General features: G+C 41.8%; 2 protein-coding genes across 2 annotated transcripts in view; both read left to right on the top strand.

Annotated features, from left to right (window-relative positions):
- The window catches only part of LOC140359386 (contactin-associated protein-like 5), a 170,950-nt gene extending 156,176 nt beyond the window's left edge, over window positions 1-14,774 (top strand). The window contains exons 19-23 of the mRNA XM_072444287.1: window positions 3,731-3,864; window positions 6,230-6,317; window positions 10,247-10,450; window positions 11,595-11,663; window positions 14,460-14,774. Of these exons, the coding sequence (XP_072300388.1) occupies window positions 3,731-3,864; window positions 6,230-6,317; window positions 10,247-10,450; window positions 11,595-11,663; window positions 14,460-14,695 (731 nt within the window). The 3' untranslated portion in view covers window positions 14,696-14,774. The remainder of the gene's footprint in view (window positions 1-3,730; window positions 3,865-6,229; window positions 6,318-10,246; window positions 10,451-11,594; window positions 11,664-14,459) is intronic.
- The window catches only part of LOC140359387 (complement C1q-like protein 2), a 249,498-nt gene that overhangs the window by 156,328 nt on the left and 75,918 nt on the right, over window positions 1-17,252 (top strand). The gene's annotated exons all lie outside the window — the stretch shown is intronic.

Raw genomic sequence — 17,252 nt, 5'->3', positions numbered from 1 at the left:
TTGATTGCTATAACAGCAGTGAGGATGAGGGTGCTGAATGGTAATGCAGAAACGTTCGGTCTAATGTTTTTGTAGCACCCTCAGGGATTTAGTACAAGGTAAAGAAAATATGGATTTATTCTTATCCCAACAACCTTGAGAACTGTCCTCGTCTTTCTTATTATTTGCTAGTTTGTTTATTATAGTTATTTTACTGTCCGTCTGTAACTGTTTCAATTTGCAGAAGATTTCAAATCAAGTTTGGTCTTTATTGCATTATATGACCAATTTATATAAAACTGTTTGACTGTTATCAATTTAAAAATAGATTAAAAAACAGTTTCATCGTTTAAAAATAACACCTTAGCATTGATATTTCCCTTGGTAGAAGTAAGAAATTCATCATTTCACAGCAGACACACTGAGGAGTGAAGCAGTTTAGATTTCTTGGCCCATAGGCTTTACTGGACAGGACAGTGTAGAGTAAAATGTGGATGAGAGAGTGGAAAGGACATTCAGCAACTCATTCCACGCACTCACAACACTGCGGTAAGAACGTCACAAATTTCATCCCAGTTCAGCATTAAGTTTACAATTTGACTTTCTGATTATAAAGCGTGACTTCATTCTGGCAAATGGCATGACTGTCAGTGTTGTACCTGAACGCGTTCATTGAACGAAAGTTCATGAACGCGTTCATAATTTTGGTGAACTGAACGAACGGTTTTACTGCTGACGAACGATAATATGAACGCGTTCATTCTGGTGTCTGTGAACGGCAAAATTTGTTCTTTTTATTTTCGTTCAATAAAGTGTCAGATTTCTAGAGACTTCCAGGCGAAAAACACCGTTAAGTTGCCCAAAAAGAGCCTGTGTCTGGCAAGTGTGAGAGCTCCAGAGTTGTAGAGGCCGATAGATTTGCGTCACCGCACTGCGCATCAAAACAAAAAGCAACAGAACAGAGCAGCAGGAGTCGCCCTGCTACGACCAGTTACGTGAGTTTTATGATAAGGTCGGTGAGGATGGGAACAATCTAACATTTCTGTGCAAACTTTGCCCAGCAAGTTTTCCCTCATGTTTTTGAGAATATACTGTGGGGTTGAAAGCTGCTACTGCTGCTAGTGTGGTGCTGAATGGACAGCATCACATGAGGGAAGTCCCTTCAATGTGAATGTAAATCCTGGGGAAGGATTCAAAATTGGATATGAAGATGAAATCTGACACATATTTTCAGCATTAAACTAATACAATAATTGCTGCCTGTGGTTGTATTTGGGCTGTGGAAATAATTTAGAACAATTATTGCATAATATGGAAAAAAACTGAACTAGTTCATTTTTTGGAGCTGTGAACTTAGTTCAAAATTTTGAATTATGAACTATGAACTGAACTAGTTCATTTTAAAATGTGTGAACTATGAACTGAACTAGTTCATGTAGAAAGTGAACTTTCCCAACACGATGATGACTGTTACCTAGCAACCATGGTGAAAGTCTGGCCGCTAAAATATGATATACAGTAGATTGATTTGTGTAAAATGTCCCATGTTCATTTGTATCAGCTGATTCCCTTGGCCTGAAAATGGCTTTGAGTATAGAACGTATTTTCACTCGAGGTCGACAGATCTATGTTAAATAATACAAGTGGAAAGAGGGACACAATTCATATCGACACCCGCGGCAACTTCCGGAATAAAGTGAATAAGATCAGGCAGAGAACATGTGTTAAAGACCAAACGACGCTTGTGCTTATAAAGGCAGTGTTTGTGTCTCAATGCTAACGCTAACTTTATTCTACTGTTGAGGCGTTTGACCTCGCGTACACTGTCTCCAGTGCTGCTGCGGTTTAAAAACTGCTTGGGTTACTTACACATGTTACACCAACGGTCCACTGCGGCTCCTTTGTGACGAACACGCAGATTCACATGATTTTAGGTGAGAACATTCATCTAATACCAGGAAGCCGCACCAGACCGCGGCGGTACTTTCAATTTTATTAGTTGTTTATTTCATATTTTTTAGCTGTAAGAAACAGTTAGTTTAGCCAACTGCTGCTGTGCACAGAGCCCTTTATTATTTGACAAATAAAAATACATGAGAGCAACTTTATTTTGTTGAATTAATGTTTAAAGAGTCATAAAAATGTGTTTGTTGCGTAAAAGTTGTGCCAAACCTTTTGAATAGAAGCCTCAGTCTCCCTGTCATCAACATAGTTTTCAACTTTTCTTCACAAACTGCTGCTTTCATTTATATTTACAGCAGGCATCACCCCATCAGATAAAGTCAAAATGAGAAAATCATAAAACCTGTCATCTGCACTTTAAGACTCTTAGTCATTGCCCTGAGCCATTCCAAACTCCTTCAAACCTCATCTCATTCTATCGATTTGTAGTATTTTCCGAGCCTCCCACTGGTGCAGAGCGGGGGAGAGCTCTCAGGATGAAAGAAAACTATTATGAGATGTAAAGGTGGTCTCTGTGTCCTGCTGGTCCAGTCCTGCACCTGACCGCGATGAGTCCTGGACATGTCCATCCAGCTGCGTCTGTACCACAGGCACAGAAGACTTAAGTCAAACAGAGACGAGGAACCAGGGACCGTGAACTAAGAAAAAGTCTACGGGACTGAAGGAGGATGAGACAGGGACTTCAATAGAGTAACAAATATGGAATGATCAATACGTTAGTCTAGACATGGGTCAACACTTCACTACATGGGTCTATAGAACTTTAAAGGTTTGTAATCTAAAGTGTTCTAAAGGAGGCAAAAGTGAAATAGAATGATTCCAATGGAGAAACTGGGATTAACCTCAGAATATCACAAAATCTTAAAAATCAAGTCTGTTTTGTCAATTAAAAAACATTCAGGGACATGACTGTGAGTGATGTCAGAGTCTGGTTTATTGGATTTTTTTGTTTGAAGTTTTTGGTCTTATTGGTAAAATACTTTAATAAATGATGAACCCTCAATAGGTTTTAATTTTATCTACAGATACAGATTTCTGGAGCAAAATAGTATATTTGTATACTTTTTATAATTCTATTTCCTGTAATAGAAAAGCAAACTAACTAACGTTCTGTTCCTGGAAATTCAAAACAGATGCTCATTTTTGTAATACTGCTTTTTTTTTTTTGATAATAAATGTGTTAACTTTTAATTTGACCGCCAGTTACGTTCATTGTGGTAGAAAAGGGTTGGAGAATGTTTTTCAAATCGAGACTGCCGTCCGGTTTGGGTTCGCAATCAGTTGTCCACCTTCATCTTAAGCACTCATTTGAAGACAGTCGGGTGCACACTTTTTTACAGGGAGAAGGGAATATTTCAAAGGGTTGTGAGAGAGGCCATTTCTGTTCAAAGAGATTCACTTTGGTTAGACTAAGGTATAATCAACCTTATATTTACAACTGCCCCCTCAAACCGTGGCAGAGATCAAATCAATCAAATACCAATCAGGTACTTGACAGCTGTGAGGGGGAGGGTCACAAAGAGCAATAGGATAGGGCAACCAGAGACTTATCTAGCTGTGTAAATACTAGATTCTCTAACCAGTACCTTCAGATTGAAAACAACTTCCGGATTTACTTGTTACATATACATTCTTTGAAGCTGTAAAACATAAAATACCACAGGTGTCCAAATGTAGATTAAAAAGCCAAGATAATGCATCATATAGGAACTGTAAGTCTCTTCTGTCTAGTATAATACTCAAATGTAATGAACTGTTTACAACTCCTTCTCTGCGTTGTGTCTTGCAGGCAGTCTTCAGATCTGGTACCAGCTGCAGGCAGACAGAGCCCCGGACGTGTTCAGTCCCGTGGTGCGTTCACTGTCGGATGGGAGACTGCATAGGATTCGTCTGCACCGGGAGGGACAAGACCTCTATGTACAGGTCAGACTCATCACAACACTGTACTGTCTGCGGGATCAGCCACTACAGAGTCATGTTCAAACTGTTCCATGGATAGAGGCTCGCTGCTGCTATAATCTATCTAGGCTGCATTATCAAAGCCTACTTCTGTATTCCATGTGTGGCAGTATGGGATTTTGCCACAACTTTAAGTGCAGTATGTGGCACTTAAAGGCGCAATGGACGATTTTTCGGCGATTTGAGAACGCAGGTGGAAGTGCGCATGCGCACTCCCCCGTGCGGACTGATACGACACACACGTGCGTTTGTTTATTAGCGCAACGGAGCGCATCGCATCTCTCGTCTCCCGTAGATTTCTGTCCACTTCTGCGTCAGCTCGAACTGTCTTTCTCCGTCTTCATTTTGCCCCGTACACTGAGGGAACTATATTATGATAGATCCATGCGCTCAGGCAAAAGTGGGGACGAGCCTGACGCGGCTGCAGGTTAGCGATAGGTGCGTTTTATGATTGATATGTGGCAGGACTAATCGGCAGTCCACGCCACGAGGAAATAAGACTTAGATTTGTGCCAAAAAAAATCGTCCATTCAACCTTTAAGACTAGCGCGTTGGTGGCTGTTGCATCTTTTAAAGCTGGGTCAGAAATGTCGTAGCCGCTATGGTGCTGTCAGCCGTCACCTGACAAGGGTTTAGCCACCGGTCCCTCGCTGCCTTGCCTTTATGTCACTGCTTGGCCCTTCTGTGTGGGCCGTCTGCCCTGTGCCACGGGCCTGTTTCATGTTTGGACATGTAGTTTATTTCAAACCAAAGCATGTGCATCGAGAGTGAACAATATTACAAATAATCAACTCAAAGGACTCTTATATTTTTATATCTGAAACCAAGAACAGACTAAGACTAACAGGGACCCATGAAAAAAGAGAACTTTTCTCATTGGGTTTTCTCAGTATAAATTAATCAAATGAATGAAGAACAAAGTATTTAAAATATATGTTTGTCATACATTATTGTAACTAACTGAATGGCCTCCTTTTTAATCAATGTGGATGAACCTGTGCCTTATTGCTCTGTGTATGTTGGGTGTGTTACATGCCCTGGTGTTGTTGGGTTTTCTATAATGAAATGTGAATCTGATAGGCGTTTTTGGAGGGCGGCTAACCGCCCGGTATGCCACATATGGTCTTTAAACTCTATTCCAATAATTATTCTAAGTAAAAACACCCAAGAAAATTACAGTTAAAAAGTTCTAGAACTGGTTTAGCTTGTGTAACTTTTCAGTATTCAAAAGATAACATTGTTATGTCCACAAGTTTTTATCGCCTGTGGATAAGATTGCAAAGGGAACCAACCGTAGATTGCATATAGTCAGCATCCAAGGGAACAACTCCTTTGGGGAAAACAAATATTTCATTATAATGTAGAAGAGCTGCTCTGTCACCCACTGTTCAACAACTGCAAGAGCAAATGCTTGAGTTTATATACAGCCAGCAACGCGTCCTAGTGGGAACTGTGGCTGGAACTATCTCCCTTTTTTAAGACCTTTCTTGGCAAATGATTTGGATTTGAAGTTGAGTCAAACGTTGGTCTTAAGGGAGCCTTTATCCGCAGGTATCATTTTGATATATTTATACACATTTGAGCAGTTGCATCACATTCATCTTCTCCACGTACTTGTCTGTATTGGCACAATATACTGTAACTTGTGAAGTCTGTGTTTGCTCTTGTAGTTGTTGAGCAGTGGGTGGTAGAGCAGCTCTTCTACATTGAAATTAATGGATTCCTCCCCCACAGAGGTCCGTAAGTGGGTGTTCCCTCAGATGCTTCCTCTAGCTATATAAGAAGAACAAAGCAGTCCAACTGCCCAAAGTTGCATACATTTGGATAAATATCTAAGAATGCAAAAGATTGCAGTGTGCTACATGCTGTATCCACCTGCTAACATCAATTAAACAATCGGTTTACTTTTCTGTTAAAGCTTGATTGTACTTAAATTCGTTGTGCTTGAAATTCATATAATTTGCCAGGAAACGTCCTAAAAGATTTCTGCCCAATATGACACGTTTGGAGGTACTTTTCCTTTAGCCAGCTCCTGTGGTGGGAGTGAATAACACGGTGTCAAAACATTTGTAATTGAATATACATCTTAGACCATGCTATTTGTAGCGTAACACACAGGCTATAGGTAGTCGTACCAAAAATACTCTGCCATATTTGCCCTGCAGTTATCTCACCATCTCCAGCCTCTCGCCTCCTCCACAGTGCTGAGTCGCCCCACAGGAAGCTCTCAGATGTCCATGTTTGATACCATACCTCCTACACTCTCTGCAAGACCTCTCTAAGACCCTCTCCTGTCTCGGCTGTGTCTCTGTGTACTGTGTGTGTACAGTTGGACCAGGACGTGCACAGGAAGTACCGGCTGTCCTCGGACTCGGAGCTGGTCCTGATCCGGTCGCTGACTCTGGGAAAGGTCATGAGTAAGTGTCTCGCTCAGTACCATACGATACACTGTGCACTGTTTTGCAGTTGGTTCATGAGAGTATAAAAAAAAGGTAGGAGACATGATTGATACATTTAGCAGAAGTATTGATCGTTCACGGTCAGAGGGTTAAAGTGAAATTGGTTGTGTGTCATGTTGAGGGTTAGGGTTAGGACTGTAAATACATCAGAAAAGCATATTTTTGCAGTAGAAGGCTAAAATGCAAGATTAAAAGAGATGTGCATTTTTCAAGTACTTAGTATTGGTCTATAAACATAAGATCATTTTATATTTTGTTCATTTTAAACTGCAATATTGATCTAGAGCGGCTAAGTTAAAGAAGATGGTTCGTTAACTTCTTGTTCAAAACTGCAGAACTGATAAGCCCCGCCTCTTCATTGTGACATTTCTCAGCAGCAGATTGTCAATTACTTGGGTCCATATGACATGACATTTTAGAACTCTACATGTGTCAGCGGAAGTCCTAGTCAGTCAAATAATTCCAACTAGGTCCCAAGTGTGCAGGTTCCAGAATTAATGAGAATACCCTGGTTGTGGATAGAGAGGATTTTGTACTCTTTATGGTGGATGTTGTAAACTGTGCTGCTCAGACTCAAAGCAGAACTGAAAGGATCAGGATCATTGCTAAAGCTGCAGGGAGATTCCTTGGAACAAAAGGAGCTTGATTGGGCAGATATAGAAAACAGGCTAAAGGCGCTAAATGGGAGTCGGAGTGATGGGGGTCTGCTTGTGGGGAGTCAGAGTGACGAGATGGGGGTGGGGGTGGTCTCCTGTCCTCGTCCAGTCTCGTAGACGCACGGCTACCAAGCGGCGACATCAGTGGAAATATTAAAGCCTATAGAATGAAGCCTAAAGAATAAAGCTGTACGGTGGAAGCACCGAACGTCAAAGAAGGATAGGAAGATGAAGAAGAGTCTCCCTGGAATAAAGCCGGTTGTTGTTGTTGTTGTTATTTTATGGCGGTTGACATCCGAGTGTTGCATTACCGCCAGACTTTATTCGGTTGGTCTCTGAAACAACAACTATTCTAGTCACAAAGACAAATCATGACCTCATGGGCTTTGTAACACCAAAGCAATGGAAGGAGTACTTTTACGGACTACGACAGAGTCTGAGGACAAAGCACTGGAAATCAAGGCACTGGAAGAAGAACTTTTAGGACTACGACAAAGTCTAAGGAATAAAGTCTGGCGGTAATGCAACACTCGGATGTCAACCGCCATAAAACAACAACAACAATAATTCCAACTAAAATAAGTTTTTAACACCCTGTGATTTTGTAAGTTCTCCCACTTTTATGGAGGTGTATTTCCACTGTGAGAGACAGAATCTAAAAAAGAAAATCTGCAAATCACATTGCATGATTTTTAAATTATGTATTTGAATGTTATTGCTGCAAAGGTTTGCACATACTGCAGCAGGGAGTTTGGCCCACTCCTCCACACAGATCTTCTCTAGATTTGTAGTCAGGTTTCAGGGCTGTCGCTGAGCAACACAGAGTTCCATCTCCCTCCAAAGGTTTTCTATTGGATTTGGGTCTAGCGACTGGCTAGTTCACTCCAGAACCTTAATATGCTTCTTATGGAGCCACTCCTTGGTTCTCCTGGCTGCGTACTTTGGGTCATTGTCATGTTGGAAGACACAGCCACGCCCCATTTTCAATGCTCTGACTGAGGGAAGGAGGTTGTTGCCCAAAATCTTGCAAAACATGGCCCCATTCATTCTCTCCTTAATAAAGTGCAGTTGTCCTGTCCCCTGTGCAGAAAAAAAACCCCAAAGCATGATGTTTCCACCCCCATGCTTCACAGTAGGGTTAGTGTTCTTGGAATGGTCCTCATCCTTCTTCCTCCAAATATGGCGAGTAAAGTTTCTACCAAAAAGTTCTATTTTGGTCTCATCTGACTTTTTCCCATGAATACTCTGGATCATCCAGTTGATCATTGACAAACTTCAGATGGGCCTGGACATGTGCTGACTTAAACAGGCGAATCTTCTGTTAAAAACTGATAGAAACCTTTAAAACTGTGGTCCCAGTTTTCTTCAGGTCATTGACCAGCTCCTCCCATGTAGTTCTGGGCTGATTCCTCACCTTTCTTATCATCATTGATCCCCCACGAGGTGAAATCTTGCATTGAGCCCCAGTCCAAGGGAGATTGGCCTCTTTAGCCTCTTCCATTTTCTAACAGCTCCAACAGTTGATCTTTTTTCACCAAGCTGCTTGCCAATTTCCCTGTAGCACTTTCCGGCCTACAATTTTGTCTCTGGTGTCTTTTGACAGCTCTTTGGTCTTGCCCATGGTAGTAGTTGGAGTCTGACTAATATGGGGTGTGGACAGGTGTCTAACAAGCTGAAACAGGTGCTACTAATTCAGATGAATAAGTTGAGCAGAGGACTTTTTAAAGGCAGACTAACAGGTCTTTGAGAGACAGAATTCTTGATTCTTCGTGATTTCCGGATTTTTTTTAGATTTACTTATGATTAAAATTTCAATTTCAATATCTAAGTGGGAAAACTAGCAAAATAGCCAGCTGTTCAAATACTTATTTTCCTCACTGTAAGTACAGGGATGTGGGCGGGGATAGAGGGTATGTGAAGACACTCGAGCCTCAGAAAATTCAAGACTAGACAGGATTACTTTAATATACAACAGACTATAACTATGAGCGAACCAATTATGAGAAAATAACATTTAAAAGCTTAGTAAAGTTTGCAAACATTTTGCATAATTTTTTCCTTCAAAGTGCAAAAAATGACTGTTTTTCCTATTATTAGTTCTTTGGTAAGGTAGGGCATGTGGTAAATATTGATTACAGTCTAACATCAGTGGCGTGACTTATTGTGGAGAAAAGTTGAGTAGTGCTGAGTTTTATAAGTCATCAACAGACAAAATTCCATCAAAAATACAGGAACAATTAATAATAATAATAATAATAATAATAATAACTTTTATTTATATAGCGCTTTTCAGTGACCCAAAGACGCTGAACATAATAAAAAAGGGGGGGGTATTTACAGACAGGGGGGACAACACGTACAGAACACATTAATATACAGATAAAATGAACAAGACAGAAGAAGTAGAGAGAAAAAGATGGGGATGTAACAGGGGGTAGAAGAGTAGGCAATGGGGTAGAGGAGGCTAGGGGTAGGGGAGGTCATAGGCTTGGGTGAAGAGGTATGTTTTTAGGCGGGATTTGAATGTTGTGAGTGAGGGAGAGTGGCGGACAGGTTGGGGGAGGGAGTTCCAGAGTCGGGGTGCTGTTCGGGAGAATGCTCTGTCGCCAAAAGTTTTGAGTCGGGATGTTGGTGCAGTCAGGGTGAGAGAGGAGGAGGATCGGAGAGCTCGGGTGGGGCGGTGGGGGATGAGGAGGTCAGACAGGTAGGGGGGGGCAAGGTGGTGAAGAGCTTTGAAGGTGAGGAGGAGTATTTTAAAGTTTATGCGCTGCTTGATGGGGAGCCAGTGGAGAGAGCGGAGAACGGGAGTGATGTGATCACGGGACCGGGTGTGGGTGAGGAGGCGGGCAGCGGAGTTTTGGACCATTTGGAGTCTATGGAGGGAATGGGAGGAGATGCCAGTGAGGAGGGAGTTGCAGTAGTCAAGGCGGGAGGAGATGAAGGCATGGATGAGGGATTCAGCAGCGGGGAGGGTGAGGCAGTGTCGGATTTTGGCGATGCGGCGGAGGTGGAAGTATGAGGTCTTGACGATGTGGCTGACATGGGGAGTGAAGGAGAGGGTGGGGTCCATGATGACACCGAGATTGTGTTCACAAGTAAGGAACACAATCTTCTGACAGTTTAAACATTCATTTAAGAAATTCAAGGTGTATTTGTTAAATCGTGGCCTTTTAATTACAGTTTGGTGCTTGATAAAGTTTCCCTCACATGTGCTGGTGTGTGTTCTTCCAGGGACAGAGGGCTTCCCAGAGGAGGTGGTCCAGGCGGGTGCCCGGGGCTTCGTGGGCTGTCTCTCTTCAGTCCAGTTCAACCATGTGGCCCCTCTCAAGGCAGCGCTCCTGAACCGGGGCAGCTCCCTGGTCACCATCAGGGGCCCCGTGGTGCAGTCCAACTGTGGAGCACTGGCCGACACGCTCTCTTCGCACAACCTGCAGGGTAAAACTCCTTTTCATAGCAGGGAGGCATAAATGAGCAGTTGTTTTGTTGATGCATACCTAAATAACTATCCATGGGTTTCAGCTTCCTCTTTACATGTGTTATTTAGAGTTCTTTTAGCCATACAAATGATATAATATTTTGCATTGAACTGTAGATAGCTGTGGCAATGGGGCACATTTTCATCACTCTGGCCTTACACTGTGCCATTCTGTACAATTTTGTGTTACTAGCTCATTTCACACTGCACAAGTGACAAGAGCACGAGGAGGTGTGTGGAGTTCCCGTAATAACACAACTAGTGTTTCCTCTTGCCTGAAAAGTGCTGCACATTAATATATTGGAAGTGACTGGGCTTTCAACAGCTAAAACCAACTCTTACCACAATCTTAACCAAAACTAAATTTTAAACATACATTTGGCGATTGCATTTGGGCACATGGCACTTTATTCATGGGTTCAAAGTGACGTGACACCCTCGTTGCAACTGCCATCTTGAGGACAATAGCTGCTTGCTCACTGTGGGCTTGGCCAAAAAAGTCTCAAAACAAAGGATTTCTCTTCTGTAACATCATCAAAGACTTTGTTTATCCAGAATGCATTACTGTGGTCAGGAGGGACCAGTGGACTTACAGAACTCACTGAGGCTGAGCTGTTTGTTTCAAGTCGTTAGCAGCAGCTAATGCTAGTTTACATATTATTGTGTGGCTATGCTAATAAACGCCTTCTTGCAGACAGTTTTAACAAGCCTAATTTCCAACTGTCCGGGCGTTATATTTTAGGATCAGACACAAAGTCCGTGCTCTTGAAAGCTTTGAAGGCTCGTCCGGTGCTTGTGGACGAGGAAGAGCAGATGGAAATGTCTGCGTTTGTTGTGACGACTCGCACTGTGGATAAGGATCAAAGCACATAACTTCTGTCTCCTTGAAGTATCAACCCTTTTCATTTTCAGTTTTATGGGCGGTTTTTCATGACTATCTAACAGTGGAGATAGGAAATGGCATGTGGTTACGTCTTCAAAATGGCAGTGACAACAAATAAGTCACGTGATTGAATTGAATGAATCGCTCTAACAACATAAATATGTAGAACATTTTTCCACTTAGTAATGTCACTCTTTCCAATGCACTGTGTGTGTTTACAGATCAGTCGTCCACATCGAGTCAGGACACGGAGCAGAGGGACTCCCAGAGTGATGTCGCACTAATAGCAGGTCTGTGGAGATTTATAAGATGCTTTTTGAACATCTTGGTGTTTGTGTTATGCAGCTTATTCCTCACTTATCTAATGCATTCCCAGCAACGATTCACCACGATGAGTTTATAAGCATTTTTCACAACGTTCAGATGCCAGAGTAGAGTTTTGCCATCATAGTAATGATAACTAGCATGCTAACAGCGCACTCCCTGGTTCGGGGTTGATAAAAATGCTTTATAATTAAATGCAGACAGCCCACAACAATCTAAGTTTGGCCCTAAGAGCTGTTTTTACAATATATGTGTACTTTACTTCGTGCACAGCTCCTTTAAAGCTGCATTTACCAATTGTCCGTGAAAGGAGGAAGTAGATCTACTTTACTCGTTCCTAGCTCTCACAAACCCTTTGACACATCGTTGATATTACAAGCATGAACCTTCAGTCACATACACAGCTTTTGAACAGCTTTTGGTGAAACTGGGGTGCCGCCAAAGCGCAACCAATCAGAGGGCTGTTTACCAAAGAGGTTTGGTAGTTTTTCCTGGCCGAGAATGAGGGTCTAAGGACATGGGATGCTGGGACATTTGTCTAAGGACACGGGATGCTGGGACATTGCCAAATCCCTATAAACATTGAATTACAGCTCTTACTTCCAGGTTAGAGATGGATGGAGACTTTATTGTTAGTGGCAGACAGCGCACAGCGAACTAAAGTTGATACTCTACAGGGGAAAATACAAAATGCATTAATTAAAGTACCCCAGTGAATGTAATGTGAGTATGGACTTGAAGTGTGTTGACTTAATCTGGTAATAATACCTGTTGTAAAACTAAGAAGCTGTTTGTGAAGAAAAGTTTTAAAAAAAAAGAAAAAAAAATTGAAAATGACAAAGTAAAGCAGAGATCTAGACAGACTCAGAATTCCATCCAAAACATTGACAGCTTACACCAACAAACACATTATTCCGACCCTTTAAACATTTCTGCGAAACAACAAAGATCTTTTCATTAATTTTCAGAGTTTTGAGAGAGTTTTGGCCCATTAACAGTTGTGGTATTTCCTAGTGTGATGTCATAATTTTACAATCAGGGAGTAAAATTATAAACCTGAAAAACTGCTAAACAATGTTATTATTATATTGTATAATTATGCTAACTGCTAACTAACTAACTAAAATGAGCAGTTTAACGTGTCATTGGCACTTTAAAAACACAGAGGAGCATTTCTAGTACTGTAATCTTCAGGCTATAGAGCGCTCCTGAATATAAGCGGCACCAACAAAATGTACAATGAAAAAATAAATTGTACATGTATAGACCGCACCTGTCAATAAGCCGCAGGTGCCCATGAGATATTGACACATAAATATGGTCCACGGTAGACTCAATTCTCAGTGAATATGAGTCTGATTGTAATAAAACACACAGCGTTTTGAAGCTTACCATACAGAGAACACGTCTGAACAGTCCCCTGAACAGTGCTTCCACCAATGTCTTCTTCTACAGTGTTTCAAAGGCTTGAGCTTCCTGCTAGAGTGCCCCCTGGTGGCCCTTAAAACAGCCCTTTTATAGGCCCCTGGTGGCCTATAAAAATCTATAAATGAACCGCACCGTTGTATGGGCCGCAGGGTTCAAAGCGTGGGAAAAAAGTTGCGGCTTAAAGTCCGAAAATGACGGTATTACTGCCTAATGACATCTCAAAGTGGAAACGTGAGCTGATTGCAAGACCGCCACACATGCGCCCCATCCCGTACCCGCTAACAATGATTGAGTATTTTTTGAATAGATGGATTTCTGATGCTATTTGTTTTCATAATCATCACAGCCTTTTCTCTCTCTCTCTCTCTCCTCTGGGTAATGAGCGCCTCTTATGGACGTGTCAGCGAACAGAATGAATCACACTCACACCTTTAGTACCACTTCACTTTCCATAAATCAGCGCACATTATGTAGCGAGAATGTCATCAGTCTGCTTCTGTTTACTCGCCGCCAGACGACGAAGAAGAAGAGTGCAAAAGGTAGATCTGTAAAGAGGTAAACAATTCAACCACTCAATCAAAACAGTTAAGGAGACTATATTTACTTTCTCCAGGTAGAACATGTTGCCGAAAGAATAAAAAGTGGTATTTCTGTGCAACTTCCCACAACTGAACCCAAACTGAACCCAAACTGAACCGCCCCTCCATGTTTTTAAAGGAGGCATATTGTTTTTTTTCCTCGGATACTTAGTGTTGATCTATAACAAAAGTAGATCCTCACTTTTTGTTAATTGTAAACTACAATACTGATCTATAACAGTTTAGGAGTTTAATTTAGTTTCATGTACACTTGTTTTGCCTATACTGTTCACAAGGTCCTCTTCCTCTTAGAACTCAGAATGGTTTCAAATGTCTAATGTCAAAAGTTTTCTGTCATCATAATTAGAGATCTGGAGGTCTCTTGTGCAATTTTTTTTTGTCCATAAATCATTGCATTTCTGCCTCATATCACGTACATTACAACTGCGTGCCTACATTAACATGGTAATCCCCTCTGCTGACAGTAGGTGGAGTACTAATACTGACGGTTAGAAAGTCGTGTGCTTTTCGATACAAGTTCTAAAACAAGAGATGTTAAAGCAGTGGTACAAGAGCATGTTTAAGCATGTTTTATGCATACAAATAATGTGTCCTTTAAAGGCCATAGTATATCAACGGGACATTCTAATCGAGACAAAGCGACAACATCAACCACAACTCAAGCATTCGTCTGTGTCTGCTTAAAGTCACTGAACTCTATATAACTTCCTGATATAATTTCCCATCTGTGTTCAGGGGTGGTGACGGCGGTCTCCTTTATCACTGTGTGCGTGGTCGCCGTGGTGACGAGGCTGCTGTACCGGCGGCAGATGCAGAGGAGCGACACGGGTTCTCAGAAGGACAAGCAGCAGCAGCAGCAGCAGCAGCAGCAGCAGCAGCAGCAGCAGAGGAGCGCAGAGGAGCCCACGTTCAGGACAGAGCTACACCTGCACCACGCCATGAGGGACAGCATCAAGGAGTACTACATCTGAACTACCACACATACTACGACTACTACTGCTACTACTACTGCAAATAGGAGACTTCAGGACGCCAATGAAGTACAGGAGAGAGAGGAGTGTATCGAGAGTCGTACTGGGAAAGCAGTGTTGGGCTTTAGGATCTGATGATGTCAAAACTTGCCTTCACTCAATGCAATGCTAATAGCTAACGTTGAAGCTAGTAGCTATTGTTTTTAGCTGTGTTTGAAATGGTTCAAGTTGCGTTATTGCGCCCTCTGTGTTTTTATGCACAGAAAATGGGCCAGAAATTGCATTCAAAGTGTTAAAAGTCAGAAATATAAATACATTTTCAACCATGCACTTCGAAAACATAGTGGTCTTTTGTTTCAGTTACGCACTTTTAAGTATTCACATGAAATGAATTTGTTGTGCATTTATTTACTGATAGATATCGTCTAAAACTGTTATAGAGCTTTTAAAAGTCCATAACGTTGTAATTTCTTAGAATACTCTGAATATCGCATCCCGAGTAATCACATGTATACTTGTTTGCATTATTCTGTTAGCATCCATTTGACCAATAGCCATGCTGCTAATTTAGAATTTCAAAAGGATTCACTCCCGTCCCTTGCCAGCAGAGGGCGTCAGACAGAGATTCCAGACATTATTCAAGAATGTGAAATGCAGAAAGAGTTCAAATTTGAAGAAAGCATTGACAAGTTGCCCGACACTGCTGCAGCTTTGCCCAGTACGCTCTCTATACGTTCTGTCACGGACCTAGCTTACAGTACTCTAGCTTCTGACAGAAAACACTAGACGATCAACGAAATACATTTTAGCATCGGGGGAAACTATGGACCCTTGGACGACAGAACTGGAATTGAACCGGGGAATTACCTGGAAAAACATTTGCAGGAGGACATTTGAACTGCGTAGAGCTTGTGAATACGGCGGAGTAGACTTGCCACATGTTTTTTACTTCCCTGGAGGATTATAAGACGATCCTTGTTTTGTTTCCGCTCCGAATGCTGTACTCCTCTTGGACTGGGCCGCGGAGGGTCCAGTCCCGCAAGGTGGGCCGGGCCTGTAGAACCGTGTGAACGTGCTCTGGTGGTAGAGTGGTAGAGGCCGGACCGCCCGCCAAACCAGTGCCTAAAACGGAAACCTTTCATTTTGTTTGGGTTGGAAAGTGTTTTGTATCGTTTAGCTCGTGTGAGAAAATGCACTCGTTGTTCACTCCTGGGGTTAAATTGTCCCTCCTACGTTGTGTTCCAATGCCGAAGGGTCTGGAACCAAACCACAGAGCGCAACAGACAACCGTCCAATCACAGCGCGTCCCTCAACACATAAGACATCCTTGTTAGAGATATGGGTTTTTTCATGGTTGATACTTGCTGTTGATGGCCGATAAGTTCTGTCGATGTTTTTGGGCTGATATGTGGGCCAATCTTCATAATACTACCCTAAATATATGATATGAAATGACAACAGCTGTCAGTTATTGTCTATGCTAGGGTTGTCAATATCAGATACTAAATACTAAATTAGATACTCGTTTGAGCAAGGTTTGTTACTCAAAGGATCAGGTAAAGAGGATGACATTCGACCTTTAGAAGGACCTTGAGCTTTATCAGAACTACTATTGGACCACAAGGAACATAAAGAATACTATTAGTTTGTGTAGAAAATGAAATCAGCATAGAGACTAGTATCAAAATAGAGTCTGAAATTTGAGTATTATGCCTTCAAACAGGCTCAAATCAATTATCAGCCTGTGTAGGAGATTTCCGCCCAATTGCCAATACGCGAAAAAGTGTAAATATCGGCCCGATAAATTGATGTATCTCTTATCCTTTCGACATTCAGAACAAAATCTTCTCTCGCCTCAGATTTACAGAGTTTTAGTTTGTTAATTCTGCAGAAATCCGGGCGTTCCCAGTCTTCTGTGTTCTTTCTATTTCACTGCGTTTCTATGATTGGTTAATCCTCCTGTCAATCGAGGACACTCTTTGTACAGTATTGTAAAAGCATGTGGTCTCGGAGGTTCAGACGAGAGGTAAAAGTCAATGACGTGCTTTTTTATTGAAACGACATGTGGTTATCGCTACGATGATTGCTCTAACCAGGCCAAGCACGTACAGTAAGTAACAAACCGAAACTAAACAACCATTAAACAGACCTTAGTACCATTGTCGCCCACGCTAACTGCTACACTAAAGGTCTATTCATGTTCTGTGAGAAGTTGTCACTGTTCCTTCTCTGGAGCGTGGCTGGACTGTCCAGAAACTGCTTTGTAATTGCTACAATACCTACATTTTGTATTTTCACCAGGGCCATGTGGTTTTTTCTCCCCTTAGCTTCCATGTTACATTTCTTCCTCGTCTTCTGTTGTGGCTTTGTGCAGTCCCTGAATCTTTACCAACTTTCCAAAGGGATAGTCCCATATCATTTACTTTTATTTTATAGAGCACTGCACCGCACTGTAAAGACAATTACAGAACTGACTCTGATTTCATTTGGAGAAATTATCTGGCCAAATAAATGTATTATTAAACAATATAATATAAAATATATCAATATGCTTTTA

This window comes from Eucyclogobius newberryi, unplaced genomic scaffold (assembly GCF_026437365.1).
Source record: "Eucyclogobius newberryi isolate DKJ021-1_F unplaced genomic scaffold, fEucNew1.0.hap1 SCAF_14, whole genome shotgun sequence".
Classification (NCBI taxonomy): domain Eukaryota; kingdom Metazoa; phylum Chordata; class Actinopteri; order Gobiiformes; family Gobiidae; genus Eucyclogobius; species Eucyclogobius newberryi.
Note: the sequence above shows the minus strand (reverse complement) of the source record. Positions and strands in the feature narration are given on the sequence as shown.